Source organism: Musca vetustissima, unplaced genomic scaffold, assembly GCF_032173495.1.
Source record: "Musca vetustissima isolate MV318-11 ecotype Yass unplaced genomic scaffold, APGP_CSIRO_Mvet_v1 utg255718, whole genome shotgun sequence".
In the NCBI taxonomy this organism is placed as follows: domain Eukaryota; kingdom Metazoa; phylum Arthropoda; class Insecta; order Diptera; family Muscidae; genus Musca; species Musca vetustissima.
Window position 1 is genome coordinate 19,893 of NW_026886864.1, and position 17,138 is coordinate 37,030.

Consider the following 17,138-nt stretch of genomic DNA (forward strand, 5'->3'; position numbering starts at 1 on the left):
TGCCGCTTCTGTCTGTTTTTTCGTATTAAGTTTTACTTTTTCATTGTTTATTAGAAAAGGATCAAATGTTTAAAGAATTTACAACAACTAATACTTTAAATGGCCCTTGTTGCTATTGTGTTTTTTTATAAAGATTTTTTTATTTAACTTTTTACTTGAAAATAATTAGAATAAAGCCCACTAATTGCAATTTAGTAATAATACTTATTTTTTTATTATATTCATAGATTTATAATGTATGTTTGTATGTATTTATATGCACTATGATATATTAGTCTTGATTATAATCAACATTTAGCTTTTAATTTAGTAAAATCAAATTAAAGTATTTTTATTTGTTTTTTAGTTTTTTACAAAAACTTTTTTTAAATAAATAAATATTTTTTACCGAATTACAGAATTAAAAATTAAATTACTTATGAAAATAATTGGATTGAAAATTTTATATTAAAACAACAAAGGTCTAAAATGTATAAAGAAGAAGGAGAATTGGACTAATAATACTGAACGAAATTAATGAAACCTATTGTAATATAAGGTAATTCTCTCAATACATTTTTTATAAAAATATTACAACTGACATAGGAATAAACAACTATTTCTATTAATGAAATAGTTTTCCTTTGAATTTTCCCCTTTATACATTTGAAAAAAAAACTATTCTATTTATCGAAATTGTTTTCCATTGTTTTTTTTTCTTCATAAATTAAAAAGTTTTGAATAGGTTTTCGTTTTCAATTTCCTTTCCCATTATTCTTATATATTTCATGCCATTGTTTGTATAAATCGGAGGTCCTTAAAATTTTTCCACATTTAACCACTTGAATTTCCTAACCTTCCTAACAACCCTTTACAGCTTTTTGAACATCCACATAACCTATAAATATTATTATATGAACATTTTAAGTGAACTAAATATTGAATTGGTATCAAAACAAATAAATTTGTTGTAAAATTTATAATAAAAACGTAAAAGAAGAAGAATATAAACATAAATCCAATTGTAATGTGCAAAATATCTAAGAAGAATCACACTATATATGTGTTATGATGTAAAATATAATTAAACTTAACTAAAAAAATTATAAATATATTTACAAGTATAAATTAAAGGATGATTTTTAAATTTAATTGTTATTTAATGGGATATATCATAGGTTAGGTTCCAAAGTGTGAATTGATGAAATATTAAAGCAATGCGTCCGGATTTGATACTTTCTTTTTGAGAATATGCAAGAGGTATTTTTGGGAATCAAATTATGGGAACTACATCTATGTCCGGTTTAAAACCAACTTGACACGCAGAATTTTCGATTTGGTCCCAGGAACCACAGATTACTACTGGACAAGCTGAGTAAGCCTGATAATTGAATAAATGCTGGGCTGACATTCTTCACATTGTCAACAATCCGTGCTCTATATAAATGGTGGCGATTACACCACACTGAACGTAGGTGAGACAAAATTAATCTGGTTTGTCTAAGCAGCTGAGATGGTTGGGGGAGAGAACTATGAGGCTGGCATCGATCTGTATTCATTTAACCATTTGATAACTGCATCAGTGTAACCTGCTCGATAAGGTTCTTGATCTAGGGGCTTCCTGTTATATCGTTGGACCTCCCCCCCTCTAGTTCATGCAGATGAGGGATCATGTGAGGGCATGATGCAATAATAAGGTGATGTATCAAGACAAAAATCTTTATTTTTGCCTGGATTATTTGTCAAATTTTTCCTTATAATATTTCATATGTTTGGCAACACTACACATCGAATTCAAATAGAAATTACCCACTTTGACAGTTAATCGAGACATCAAAATCCATTGTGAATTGACTTCCATTATGAAAACGTAAACAAAGTTCTATCTTTTGACATTAGACTTTAGAAAAAAACATCTGACAATTAACTGTCAAAGTGCGTAGTTTCTAATTGAATTCGATTTGTTTGTTGCCAACTATGAGAAATATTACTATATAAAATTTTACAGATGGTCGGGAGAAAAACAAATGTTACAAGCCAAAAAAGTATCCCTATATATCAACTGTTTTTCTCAAGTTTACCTTTCGATAATGGAAGTCAATTCACAATAATGGATTTTGACAGAAATCTTGAGAAACGCCTAATATCCAACTGGTCTTCCTGGATGACCTTATTAAAAGGTCTTCCTTTCGGCAAAGGACTTGAGAACATTGTTGAGAGTTGATTCTTTTCGGAACGATCTGGTTCATGATGCAATAATAATAAGGTGATGTATCAAAACAAAAACGTTTGGACTATCGCCTAGTGACCCTTGATCTACTAGAATTTTTCCGTTCATTGTCCGAATTAATAAACCAATGAACTACTACATCAGAAGGAATGGGAAGTTCTCAGAAGTTTGCTTTAAGGCGTTCAGAGGTGATGAAATCAGGTGGTCTGCTGATGGAGACAATTATGGGAAGGTGGTTGTATGGATCTGAAGCATGGGGGAAGGGGAAAGATTAAATGGAAGATGGAAAGATTAAATGGAAGGCAACATATCGAAATATGGTATTTCAAGTGGGAAGAGCTGCACACAAGATCAACGCGCCTGTAAATCTTTCCTAAGCTCGGCTTATGGAACAAATGTTCTGTCTCAAGCCAGCCAGCTACGAAATAATGATGGCTATTTTTGGCGAACTGTGAAACTCTCTGGTGCCGACATCCTCATTCATCATGCAAAACTTTGACCTATCAATTTGCATTGCCAGGACTGGTCCTTACGTAGGACGAAAAGTCACAATTTATGGTGTGCATTGAAATCCCTCAGTACCAGACTGAAATTCCAAGCACCAGATATTTTGGTTTGTTCCATGAATTTTGAATCGCAAAGCGTATAATGGAGAGAGTTTCCCTTTCGGAATTCCAACCTCATGATGGAGGTTGTAAAAAGTGGCGCCCGATTGAACTTAGAGATGTTTTCTCAAGATACATTAGAATTAACCTACGTTCATAGTTTTCCTGTCTGTACTTCTCCCAACTTCATGTATAAAAAGTGGCGCCCTATAAAAATTAAAGGATTTTTCTGTAGCGGGATGATAAATTAGAAGAAATCTGGGTTCAGAGATTTCCTGTCAATACTTCATCTCCATCTTAAAACTTAAAAAACAGTATTTGAATCGAAGCTGTTTTTGAATCCTTTCGTTATAATGAATGGCTTTTTATGCCCTCCGTCCGATTGAACTTAAAGATTTTTTCTTGTCAGTACTTCGCTCAATTTCTTCTCGAACTTCTTAATGCGTGCAAGATGATGTGTATTTGATTCGATGTTTTTTTTTGAATTCCCAACTCATTATGAGCCAAAAAGTGGCGCCCAATTGAAATGTAAGCTAACAAGCAGAGATGGTCCGACAGAAACAGAGACATAAATGGCATACATTTCCGACGTATAATACATACGTCAGAAACGTCGGAAACCCACCCAAAACCATTAGGTTTTTGACAAGATAGCTATTCCCATTAATCAATTCGAAAATTACGCATTCTTGACTTTTTGAAGATATAGCCGATTTATTGTGTTAGCATCAAGTGACAGCAAGAGGGCTTCTCAAACTTTAAACGCGTTTTTCTCCAAACCACGTTTTTGCGAATGGCGGGCACAATAACTCAAAAACTAATAACCCAATCGACTTCAAATTTTGGGACGTTTCTCTGTGAGTGTATAGCTATCGTATAAATCGGTGAAGATCTTCCTTAGTTTTTAACATAGTTTGTGGTCAAAAATAGGCGATTTTCAAAAAAAAAGTTCCCTAAAGGAACCCATACCGCTGTTTTTCTGAATTCCCACCTCAGAATGAATGGTATAAAAAGTGGCGCCCGATATAACTTAAAGCGACCAAGAAGATGTGTATTTGTTTCGAAGCTTCCTTGAAGGAACACATACAAATATCCTTTCGCCCCATTCTTGATTTAATTTTATTTTTTGATGATGTTCTTTGATGATGTTCTTTGTAATAAAGAGAATCACATTGTTTCAAGGCCCTTTTCCCGCTTAGCCGAAGAAAATCTCCCTCGTTGCGGATTAGTTGTCAATAAATTTACAGTTCTATTGCGAATATATACGACTGAGTATATACCCCAGAACATTTCATTCTAATTGAGATTTCTTATCAAAAGCAAAGCGTTGATATCATGATACCAATAAAATATTCTATAAATTCAAGTCAAAATCAACAATAATAATAACAACAACACCGAATCGGAGCAAAACTTTGTTAAGCACTTCGTAATACAAAATGCTCCGGTAATTTGTAGCGTGAATTAACGTTAAACTTTATTGAGGGGTAAGACGAAGGAAACCGAAGCAAAACATCCGACGTAAGTTTGTTAATGAGTTTCAGTTTTCAGCTCGACGGTTTGGCTAAACAACTCTGACGGACAACTAACAGCACGGAACGTTTGAAAAAAAGAACGTAGCGTTGTGTCATTTTATTAGCCATAGAGTTTGGCTAACAAGTGTCATTGTGTGTGGAGTGGAGTGAAACTAAAAGTTGATTAATAATTATACAAATTAATGCCTTGCCGTATTCTAATTAATAAAATCGTTTATATGTAACGCCAGCTATTAGTCGTATTAATTATTGTTAAGAGGAAGAATAGAAGAATAACGGTTTTGTAAAAATGATTTATCGTAATAGCTGTTCTGTGTTTTCCTCACTCTTCTTGTTGGCTGTCGTGGGCCTGAGTAAAGCCCAGGTGAATCGAAATGAATTATTTCCTTTATCTATAATTCACATCAATGATTTTCATGCAAGGTATGTTTGACATTTTGAATATGCGAATATTGAAATACCTCGTGAAAGTCTAACTAATTGCGCTAGGCTTTTAGTCGGTTCCTGTGCTCAAAAAATTTTAATAATTTTAAAATTTATAAATAGAAAATCGAAAGCAATTTCAATAATTGAAATTGTTTGCAGGTTCCGGTATAGAACAATTATTTAGAATTTTTACATAAAGGCTTTAATCCAATTTTGAGTACAATAAATGCTGCTCACTATTAGAGCGCGTTTAGACTACTAAATCCATTCGATTTCAAAATCTAAACGGCCCTTTTGTTGGATATTTTAAAGACAAATATCAAATAAAATTATTTTTTGTTGACGTATAATTTGCTTGTTATTAAAATTAAATTCTATTAATATGGTCACCCATGAAGATCAGCTGACCAAAATCTGTTATTGTGAATTGACTTCACTTTATGAGAACGTAAATGACATTCAACAATGTCCTTATAAAAAAGACCTTATAAAAAAGACCTTGAAAAACAATCGGGCCTTGGCCATATTAATATGCCTTCATATGTCATTTAAGGTCAGTACTATGGCACAATAAATAGGTAGTCCATTTCGTAATTTCTACTTGAATTCGATGTGCAATGTTGCCAACCATGTGAAATATTACAAGGAAAAATTTGACAGATGGCCAAGACAAAAACAAAGGTTTTTCTTGTGATACGTCACCTTATTGTTGTATCATGACCCGTACCTAAATTCATGCGTATGTGCACCTCAAAAGTTGTATACAAGACCTATAAATAAGGTCATCCGGGGAGACCAGCTGTCTCTCAAGTTTGCTATCAAAATCCATTATTGTGAATTGACTTCTATTATAAAAACGGAAACAAAGTTCAAATTTTTATCACTAGACTTGAGAAAAAACCGCTCAATTTCTCTTGTCAATTTCAAAATTTGAAACAATTCACAATAATGGATTATGACATCAAAATTGAGAAACAACTGGTCTTCCTTCGATCTGACCATGATGCAATAAAGCACATTTGAACTATTTCAAGGTTCTAAAGAACATTTTCAAGTAGTCAGTTCTTTACTTTTTTGCAAAAAATATTAGAATATGTTAGGGTTTCACTTCAAATACTATTTTTACTGAACTTATTCTAAAATTATCCCAAAATCAAGATTATCCAAAATTTGGATACAATTATTCGCCGTGCGTTGTAGTTTCTGAATAGTCTGACTTAAATCCATTAAAATAAGTGACAAGTTAAAAAGTTCATTGACTTTCATACTTTTATTCTCATAGCGATCAATGAGATGTTTCCATGCTAAGTCATATCCATCATTGGTTAGTAGAACGTTACAAATAATTTCTCTTGCTTCTCCAATGGTTTTCTGTGTCAGATGGAATTATTTTTCTACTTTGCCTAATTTTAGGTTCTTGATGTAAATGTAAGACGAGATATTGGCGCAAAATCCATTTCCTTTCCCTGCTGTGACCTCTTTGATTTCCTTATTGTTTTCTCCAATGTTTGTTATCCAGAGTTGTTTGGATTTGCAAATAAATTTTTGTATTAGTCCATTGCCTCCATATAGTGTTTCCTTAAATTGTTTTTGTCAATGGGTTTCTCATCGTTCTCCGGAACATGGTCTCGGCTGTTCCCATGTGGAGTTCAGTTTTATTCGAGTAGTTTCAAGCGTATGTACGGTGTCATCCGGGTTTGTAATTGATAATATAGAAATATAATCTTGAAGGTCATTGACGCAATTGGCGAATTTATCGCACAATGTTTTGTCCAACTTCATGATTAAGCTGGAATCTTTTCAAAAATTTTGATTTATGCCAAAAAATGAGAAAGTAGCCCAACGGAACGGACTAAAATCGAAAATGAGTTAAAATTTTTATGAAATTTTGATTTCCAAAATTTCGAAAAAAGTGTCCAAAGAATCCTTGGCGAAAATTAACTGTGAATTCGACGTAAATGGAAAACTCTTTGTACAAAACAAAAGTAAATATTAGAAAATATAAAATATTTTCTAATTGCTGTTAAAGTTATATTTAGTACTTTAATAAAGCCAGAGAATTAAATTTTCTCTACAAAAATTAGGATTCTTGATCTTTGGTCCAGGTTAGGAGTTTGTGAGAATTGTGTGAACAGTCAAACATTATTATTGTACTTTCAAAATTTGGCATATCCTTTTTGAGAGGGATTTTTTCTGGATCACTCACACAACATTTTTGATATTTTATTTCTGTAGTATCTACATTTGTAGTAATAAGAATTTTTGATATGAACATTCCGGCTTTCATCCTCTACTTTTTGGTCATTCTTGTTGGCTTTTGTTGTACACGAAACCCTTGTTTTTACTAAAAACAAGTAACAACTGTTTGCTCTGTAGATATTTTCCGCTCCAATACACTTAGTATTATCAATGTTATAAAAATATCACGTGCATGTGAATCCCCTAAATTTAATATTGCTTATTTTGTTTGCTATTTTACGATGTGTACGAACATAGCCCTTTATATTCAATAATTACATATGAATGAGAGTGTGATTTTTCTAATGGTGAAAAAGTCCCCCAATAGTGGTTGAATAAAATTAAATTCTTGAGTTCCATATAATTGAAATATTTATAGTAGACATAAAACTAACTAAGATTATTAAAAAGTAATAATATTAGGTTTAAAACTGGATAGCAGATTCAGATTCGTGAGATAACTTTTAAGTGATTATTTATACTCGAGTCGAGCTTGATGATATAAGTTCTGCAATGAAAAGGAAAGCCAGGAGAAGAACCTACGTACCCACCATTATGCGACGCGTTTCACCGTTGGTTAAGCGGCTCATCAGGCATATTGGGCTATGTGGCTCTACAAAGGTCGTACGTTGATAACTTGTATTTATTCCGCCCTGATGCGAAACTTACATATGCGAATTAAATTAAAATTTGTCAAAGTTCGACATTCGTCTTCATTCTAGGAACAGTCCTTTTCAAATCCACACACCTACAAATTCTTCCATGGTATACACATGTTTTTGCGCAACCGTTTTGGAAGTGTGTTGATGGCTCAGAACGTTAAGTGGTCTGGCAACATTTGTGTTGCTCCGAGGACATAGCTTCGAGCCCTAGCCGTGCTCAGCTGAAATTAATTTTTGTTATTTGAATTTTGCCTTGTAAGGGCAGTGATCATTTCAAAGTAATTTTAAGTGATTATTTATACTCTTTCGAGTCGAGCTTGATGATCTAAGTTCTGCAATGAGATAACTATAAATATATTTTTAACAACTTAAACGCCCTACACACTGGCGCCTAAATAGTGTTTTTTACGAAAATTCGTAATTTATTTCACACATCACAGGATTTGGTCATCTAAATGACACATTTAATATACCGTTTAGATGTACATAGGGCTTTGACATTTCCATCGGCCGTATTTTCCAGAAATTATTGATATGCTTCTAGGATACAGTTTGACATTAAATACGGAAATAAGCAATTGGTTCCACGCATAGTTCTAATAGTAAAAAAATGAAGATACATATACTATATATTAGTTACGCGTTTGTAAACAAAAATCAGCTGACAGTGATTGTAAAAAATTGCAAATCGATGTGGGACCTACTTATTTTAGGATTTCGTTGAAATATTTCATATAGACATTGTATTAAAACACCATTACTGGTGTTTATTTTTCTTAGTAATCAACTATATATCACTTGTCAAATAACCAATACTGTCACAGCTGTCTTTTTTCCCCTCTTATCGCTTTCAATTTCACATACAAAAATTGAAGAGGTTCTCAAGTATATAAGAAAATATTTCAATTGTTTATGATATGTATTGTTATAATTTCATCGCTATTTTTTTTTCAATAATAATTATTGATTTATGATAAAAAAATTTGACGCCAAACCTAATCTCAACATCGGTGAAGAATTAGCCAACGAAATATGTATGTGTGGTAGGCACGTTTAAAACGTGTTAAATAAGTTAAGGCAGCAGAAGTATTACTGTGATATGCAAGTCATTAGTTTTGGGTTTAGAGATTAAAAAATATATGAATGACATATTTATTTTACAAAATTTTGACAGTTGAATGACAAAATTCTTGATAATATTATAGTATTTGGTGATATTAGGCTCGTTTAATTACTAGAAAAATATAAAATACAACTGGAGGAACACATTTGATCTTGGTTTCAATAATGATTTAATAATTTCATATATGAGTCATTTATTTTGAAAGTGGTTTATGTCCATTTTATGTTCTGATACAAATCTTGGTTTTCTAGAAAATTTTACAAAACATATTACGTTAAATATTCGCTCATGTTTTAGGGCACAAAGCCGCAAAAAAGTGAATACCACTTAACAATATTTTTGAAAGAAATCAAAACCAAATCGTTCAATATCTGAATATACAACGGCATACACGTTAGAACTTTTTACCGGGTTAACCTACTTTATGAGGATTTATTTGAAATATATGCAAAGGAAATGACAATTGGGTTAACGAAATCCGTTAAATGTAAACGTACTATAAGAAAAAAATTAAAATATTATAGTACGTTTACATTTAACCGGGTTTCGTTAACCTAGTGCGTTTCAATTGTCAATTCCTTTGCATATATGTCAAATAAATCCTCATAAAGTTGGTTAGCCCGGTAAAAAATTCTAATGTATATGCCGTTTAAGAACCAATTAAATATATTCCCAATCAGGTTTATAAAAAATCCGGTACGAAATATTTATATATTTGCCATTCCACATCGTTTTTGTACGAAAAACTGCTACTGATTTCACCATTATAAAATTTTGTAAACCTATACGTGTACGTAAACAAACATCAGCTGTTCGACAATTTTTCTCGACAATTATTGCTGTGAGATTTGTCCCCGGATTTTATAAAATGGCACTAGATATGTTGAATAATGTGAATGTTCCAAAAAGACGCTAAAAATAACTTTTGGAGATAACAATCCTAAGGGTACTGATAAGGACAGTGGCGAGATCCGAAACTATAGTTTTTTCCGGCCTTACCCTTTGGTGGAAAATGTCATACTTTCCCCACTTATAAATAGTTTTTTTTTTTAAGAACAAACTGTGATTTTGCTGTCAAGTTTGCTGTCAAATTCATTTTTGTGAATTTATTTCCATTAAGAAAACGTAAACAAAGTCCAAAGTTTTGACATTAGACTTGAGAAGAAAAACATCTGTTATTGGCTTGCTGGGTGGCCTTATTAATAGATCACGGGCTGAGATACTCATTTCACATTTTAAATGGTTTATTATTTTTCGAAATTTTGACAGTTTGTGGAGGAGGTACCAGAAGTTATATAGCCGATATTTACACTGAATCGATGTTTTATCCAAATAGTTTTCGCTATAAATATCATTCTCTAAACATAAAGGAGTTTTCCTATATTATAATGTGTAACTGATGGATGAACTCGAAGACTACATTTGCTTCAAATAACATTTAAAAGCGGAATTACTAGTCCGATAGCTTCCTAACAAACTATTTCCGCATTTGAGCTGAGCTTCCTAAAATTCCAGCATTTCCAATGGCTTCTTAAGATATATATGTACATCACGATCCAGAGCATAGAGGAACATTGAGGTAGAAGTAACTAGAACATATTGTTGCTAGTGGTGAGGTTGTTACCGACCCAGAGAATATGTCAGAAATTGCAGACTTCCCAAAAACTGTCAAAACCAAACTGAAACTATATTGTTTCTGAATGTGAATGTATTAAGTTTAGACCATATGTGGAAGAAAATGAGTTCACAGTGATCTCTGAACTAGTATATTTGACGGAAAGGTACGCTCGGCGTAGAATTTCCTATTATTTTCTTGTCAAAAAAAAAGGAGCTGCATTCTACACACTTGGCGAAAAACTTCCTTTGCCTTTATGTCAAAGAAACTCAACTGTAAAAATTCGTATAGAAGTGCTTAGTGTTAAAAAGTTTAGACCCTGTGTAGAAGAAAATGAGTTCACAGTGATCACTGAAATAGTATATGTTGTGTATTCATTCAGAAAGATACGCTCGGCAAGAATTTCCAATTGCCTTTATGTCAAAGAAACTCAATTAAACCCAACGTAACTATTCGGTGGCCGACAAGGCATGTCTAGTATTAAAAGATTTAGACCATATTTAGGACAGTAGTACACAGTAATCTCTGACCTAGTAAAGGATGTGCATTCGGTCTGAAAGAAAAACTCTGCGAAAATCCCAAACTATAACTATTCGGTGACTTTAGACCATACATAGGAGGACATGAGTTCATGGACATGGTTCCGAAAGATACGTAAGGTCAACTGTCTTTACAAACGAACGGTGGAAGAACAGGAATTCTTAATATTAAGATCTTTAGACCATATGTGGAAAGACATAAGACACTGATCTGGTATAGGAGTTACATTCATTCAGGAAGATACGCACGATGAAGAACTTCAAATTTTCTTTATGTCGAAGAAACTCAATCAAATGTAAAGTTACTATTCGGTGACCGAATAGTATTAAGTAGTTTAGACCCTATGTGGAAGGATATAAGTTCACAGTGATCACTGAACTAGTATAGAAGGCACATTCGTTCAGAATGATATACACGGTGAAGAATTTTCAATAACCTTTATGTGAAAGAAACTCAATCAAATTTAAAGTGACTATTTTTAGTTTTAAGAAGTTTAGGGCATATGTGGATGGACATGAGTTCACAGTGACCTAGTATAGGAGGTGGATACGGTCAAAAAAATATGTTCGGTGAAGAAGTTCCCATTGCTTTTTTGTCGAAGAAACTTAATACAAACCCAAGGCAAATATTAAGTGACCGAATAGAAACACGCGATCAATTTCTAATTGCCTTTATGCCAAAGAAACTCCAACAAATTCAACGTAACTATAAGGTGGCCGAATAGGAAAATGTAGTATTAAGAACTTTAGAGCATATATGGAAATACATGAGTTCACAGTACAGAAGGTGCATTCGTTGGGAAAGATACGCACGTCAAAGAATTTCCAATTTCCTTTATGTCAAAGAAACCCAATCAAACTCAAAGTAACCATTTGGTGACCGAACAGGAATGCTTAGTTTTAAGAATTATAGGGCATGTGTGGAAGGACATGAGTTCACAGTAATCACTGACCTAGCATTGGAGGTGAATTCGGTCAGAAAGATGTGTACGGCGAAGAATTTCCAATTACCTTTATGTCAAAGAAACTCAATCGACCCTAAGTAACAATTCAGTGACCGAACAGAAATGATAAATAATAAGAAGTTTATACAGTATATGGAAGGACATGAGTTCACAGTAATCGGAGATGGATTCGGTTAGAAAAATACGTTCGGTGAAGAATTTCCAATTGCCTTTATGTCAAAGAAACACAATTAAACCCACGACAATTATTCGGTGACTGAACAGAAAAACGTAGTATTATGAAGTTTAGTTGGATGGATTTCTAATTGTCCTTATGCCGAAGAAACTCAATCAAACTCCACAACTATAAGTTGGCGGAACAGAAAAACGTAGTATTAAGAAGTTTAGAGCATATATGGAACTACAAAGCCGCAAAATATTAGTCCTAGACCCACCTTTTATTATACCAATCATACATCTACTAATTGAGTCGATCAAAACATGTGTGTCCGTCCGTGGTTAAGATCGGTCAATATTAACGGGTTAAATGAAACAAAACGTTTTTGTGCAGAATAACAACTTTTAAATCAAGAAAAAAAAAATACAAAGCGAGTGCAAATATTGCACACGGAATGTAGGACTGGTCGGGCACTGTCCGATTATACAATCCGCTCACAGGGTTTTTAATAAAAAAACGGAGTAGAAAATTTGTCATAATAGGAATCATCTAGACTCCAAAGTTTGGATGAGTCTCTATAATAGAAAATCTTTTCCTTTCTATGATTAAAAGAAATAACTCAAGATTTATACAAATCCCAAGGTTTTGAGAATACCTAAGTATGTGATTAAATTATAATCACATTATTCGTATCGTATGTCAATTTAACATTTAACACTAACATCAAGATAATGTTTTTTGAATTGATAAAATAACCAGATTTATAGCTAATAGAAGGATTTCAGTTAAATAAGAAAGAAATGCGAAACACCTAAAGTTGTGTATCATAACAAAAATAAATTACTAATAGACGTATCTTATCGTATCTTACCATAAAGCTTTTTCACAATACATCGAAAGTTTGAAGCCTATCCCCTTGAATTACTTATCATACAGCTCCAAAACTTTGTTATTTATTTCACAGATTTGAACCTACCGATACGACTGGCGGTAATTGTGATGCCGATGAGATTTGTATTGGTGGCTATGCTCGCACAGTGTTTACGGTGAAAAAGCTACTTGAGGAGCAAAAGGAAAATAATGCTGTGTACTTTAATGCCGGTGATAGTTTCCAGGGTACTTTGTGGTATAATATTGGTCGCTGGAATGTTACCAGTCAATTTTTGAATATGTTGCCAGCTGATGCTATGGTAAGGAGATTTTCAGGCTATGTATTTAAAGGTGTTTTAATATGGATTTCTTTTTGTTCTTCAGACTTTGGGTAATCATGAATTCGATCATGGTGTTGAGGGTGTGGTGCCATTTATTCAATCCTTAGAAAGTCCCATGTTGGTGGCCAATATGGATGCCACCAATGAACCTTCATTGCAGGGAACCTATCAAAACTCTACGATTATTGTGAGAAATGGTCGGAAAATTGGTGTTATTGGTGTGATTTTGGAAACAACCTATGTAGGTTTTGGAATATGAAATAAATTATGGTTATAAGAATCTTGAAATATATTTACAGGATCTTGCCAACACCGGTAATTTGATATTCCGCAATGAAAGTGACACCATAGTTGAGGAGGCCCAAAAACTAAAGGCCGAGGGGGCGAACATTATTATTGTCATCTCTCACTGCGGTTATGATGTGGATAAATTGATTGCCGAAAATGCCGGTTCGGAGGTTGATGTGATTGTCGGTTCTCATTCTCACACGTTTTTGTATACTGGTGACACACCTCCGGGTCCTGACAAGCCACGTGGTGATTATCCCACACAAGTTACCCATGCTTCCGGTCATCGTGTTTTAATTGTCCAGGCCGGAGCCTACGCCAAATATGTTGGTAATTTGACAGTGTTCTTTGACAACAATGGTGATATTGTGGACTTTGAAGGGGCGCCACTTTATATGGGACCTGATGTACCTGAAGGTAAGGGAAAGAAACTTAAACTAAAAAAAAAAAGAGAAAAGAGGTCGTTAAGCCCCTAGGCAGGGCCAAAACTTTTCATAACCTCCGTCATGGGAAGCGCATTCAAAATAATAAAAAATAAGTTGGAATCGTCTGCCAGGAGGTTTATTATCCTCGGAGAAAACCTAACAGACACTCCGACTTTGAGCAGACTTCGAATAAGCGTCACTACGATTTTATGACCCATAATCGTACTTTAATTTTTAGACCCTCCTTAATCATAATTGATACTTCTTTTTGCAGATCCCGAGGTTGTTGAAGCCATGAAACCCTGGCGGGAAATTGTTGATGCCCAAGGAAAGGTTGTCGTTGGAGAAACCGTGGTGGACCTTCTGAAAGCTCCTTGCAGTTATCAGGAATGTAACCTGGGTAACTATTTCACAGATGCCATGGTTCATGCGGTAATGGAAATAACATCTACAAATTTATACCCCGACTTAACAATGTTTTTTTTTCTTGTAGTTTTTGAATTTGGCACCCTATGAAAAACCAGAGTGGACAACCGTACCCATTGGTTTGGTCAATACTGGAGCCTTGAGAGTTCCTCTCTACAAAGGAAGTAGGTTTTTGGAATATAATTATAAATTTCACAATATTTATTCGTACCCCTCCCTTCTCTCTCCCTTTAGACCTCACCTACTCCCACATTGTTACAATGTCACCATTTGAAAACATCTTAACAGCCTTCGATTTGCCTGGGGATAAACTTTTGGAAGCCCTGGAATTTGCTGTTAGTAACATTGATTACGACAATGGTGTTACCAGTTCCCACATTTTCCTACAAGCTTCGGGTCTGAAGATTACCTATGACTTCAAGAAACCTGTAAATCAACGTGTTGTCAATTTAAAAGTTCGTTGTTCCTCTTGTTCGGTGCCGAAGTATGAACCATTTAATGCCACGGCCACATATCGTATTGTGGCGCCCAATTTCTTACAGGATGGTGGTGATGGTTTCCATATGTTCCGTGACTATGGTACCAATGTCCAGTGAGTTGTTGGTGGTTGTTTTGAGGGAATTATTTTTTAACTGATATGTTTTTTTAATTACTTTACAGACCCTACATCACCGATTTGGATGCCTTGTTGGGTTACACAGAAAATGTCACACCCATTTACAGCGGCATTGAAGGTCGCATTAAGGTTGTGTAAATCCGAATGTAATGAAATTTAGCCAAATTTTTATTTTAATAAAATAATTCAACAGTATTAGATGCCGATTTTTTAAGATATTTATTTTAATAGGGGTAAGATTTAAGGGCCTACTAATACGTAAACCCTATATACTGTAGTTTTCTACTTACTTACATAGCTGGCTTGTTCCATAAGCCGAGCTTAAAAATATATCCAGGAACGTCTTGCGCAGTTTTTCCAATTTGAAAAGCCATTTTCTGCAATGTTGTCATCCACTTGATCTTTCCATCTAATTCGTGGCCTTCCCCTTCTGCGCGAACCATCAGTAGGCTCGCTTTTGTATGCCTTTTAAGCTGGGGCATTCTCATCCATTCGCACAACATGACCTATCCACCGTAGTCGCTGCAGCTCAATACGACTGACTATGTCGATATCCGCGTATAGATTGTAAAGCTCGTGGTTCATTCGACGCCGATACTCAAAATCTTTAACTACCTATAAAATCTTACTATTGGACGTCTTGCGCGTTGATACCATCAGCTTGGTCTTCTCGCCATTTACTGCCAGTTCCACTTTGACAGACTACTTCTCAATTCGTACAAAGGTGGGTGTTACCGCTCGCAATGTTCGACCCATTATATCGATAATCATCGGTGTAGGCGAGAAACATGTGTTGTTTGATGTACAGAGTGCCATTTCTGTTCACATTTGCATCTAGTATGACCTTTTCAAGCTGGATGTTGAACAGGTCACACGACAAACTGTCACCTTGTCTGAATCCTAGTTCGGTATTGAAGGGCTACGATAGGTCCTTGCCGACTTTATCTGCTGACCATGTGCCGGTAAAAGTTATCATGTAGAGCCGTATTAAGTTTGCAGGAATGCCGAACGTAGACATGGCTTTAAACACCTCAGAACGGATGGAACTGTCGAATTCGGCTTTATAGTCAACGAATAGGTGAAATGCGTCGATGATTTTTTCGTGGGTCTTTTACAGTATTTGGCGCATTGTGAAAATATGTTCTAAGGTGGATTTGCCATGTCTGAAGCTCAATGCGGCTGGTCCAATAATGTCATTGGCCATTGGCTTCAGTCGTTCACACAGCACGCTGGATAACACTTTATATGCGATGGGAAGGAGACATATTCCACAATAGTTGGCGCATATCGTCTTGTCTCCTTTTTTGTGCACAGGACACAGGATGCTGAGGTTCCAATCATTGGGCATGCATTTCTCTTGCCAAATTGCACTAATCAGCTGGTACATGCTCCTGACCAGTATCTAACTTCCGGTCTTGAGTAGATCGGCTGGTAACCCATGGGCTCCGGCTGCTTTATTGTTCTTCAGCCGATTAATTGATATTATGACCTCATCTTGGCTAAGTGGTATACATTCTATACCGTCATCTCTTATTGGTTGTGGGATATCTTCTTCACCGCCACTATTTGATACCAGAAGCTTTGGAAAATGCTCCTTCCAGATCCTCAACATGCTATCTGTATCTGTCACCAGGTTTCCATCTTCATCTCTAAAGGAGGATGTGCCTGCGTCAAAGCCTTCGGTTTGGTGTTTTACTCGTTGGTAAAATTTCCCGATTTTATTATGACTTCTGTACATCTCGATTTGCTCACGTTTTTCTTGTTCTTTCTTCTTTTTTCTGAAAATGCGTTTCTCCTCTCTCCTTTTCTCCCGATAATTCTCCATCGCATGTTGCTACTGTCTGCAGGGTTCTTCATATCAGTAGCATTACGACACTTCTGATCATACCACGGTAATTGATTGTGGTATTTGGTACCCAAGTGTTGCTTTTATTGCAGTTTACAGGTAGGTCTTTGCACAATGGCAAAGAATTGCCATCTACCTATCAGGACAAGAAGTGCTTTCTTCAAGCAGGCGGATAAGTTGAGCGTAGTAGGCTTCTGCAATCTGTTGTGTTTTTAGTAGGAGGGGTTTTCGAGTGTGGGCAACAAACCCATT

The 17,138-nt window shown here is 34.8% G+C and overlaps 1 protein-coding gene across 1 annotated transcript; it reads left to right on the forward strand.

The window, feature by feature from the left end:
- Window positions 1–4,638: 4,638 nt before the first annotated feature.
- LOC133334347 (apyrase-like) lies at window positions 4,639–15,178 on the forward strand. Its single transcript, XM_061542637.1, has 8 exons — window positions 4,639–4,772; window positions 13,039–13,264; window positions 13,329–13,526; window positions 13,585–13,990; window positions 14,273–14,430; window positions 14,492–14,588; window positions 14,659–15,016; window positions 15,085–15,178. Exons 1-8 carry the CDS (start codon window positions 4,639–4,641, stop codon window positions 15,176–15,178), a joined length of 1,671 nt encoding a protein of 556 aa, XP_061398621.1.
- The last annotated feature ends 1,960 nt before the right edge of the window (window positions 15,179–17,138 follow it).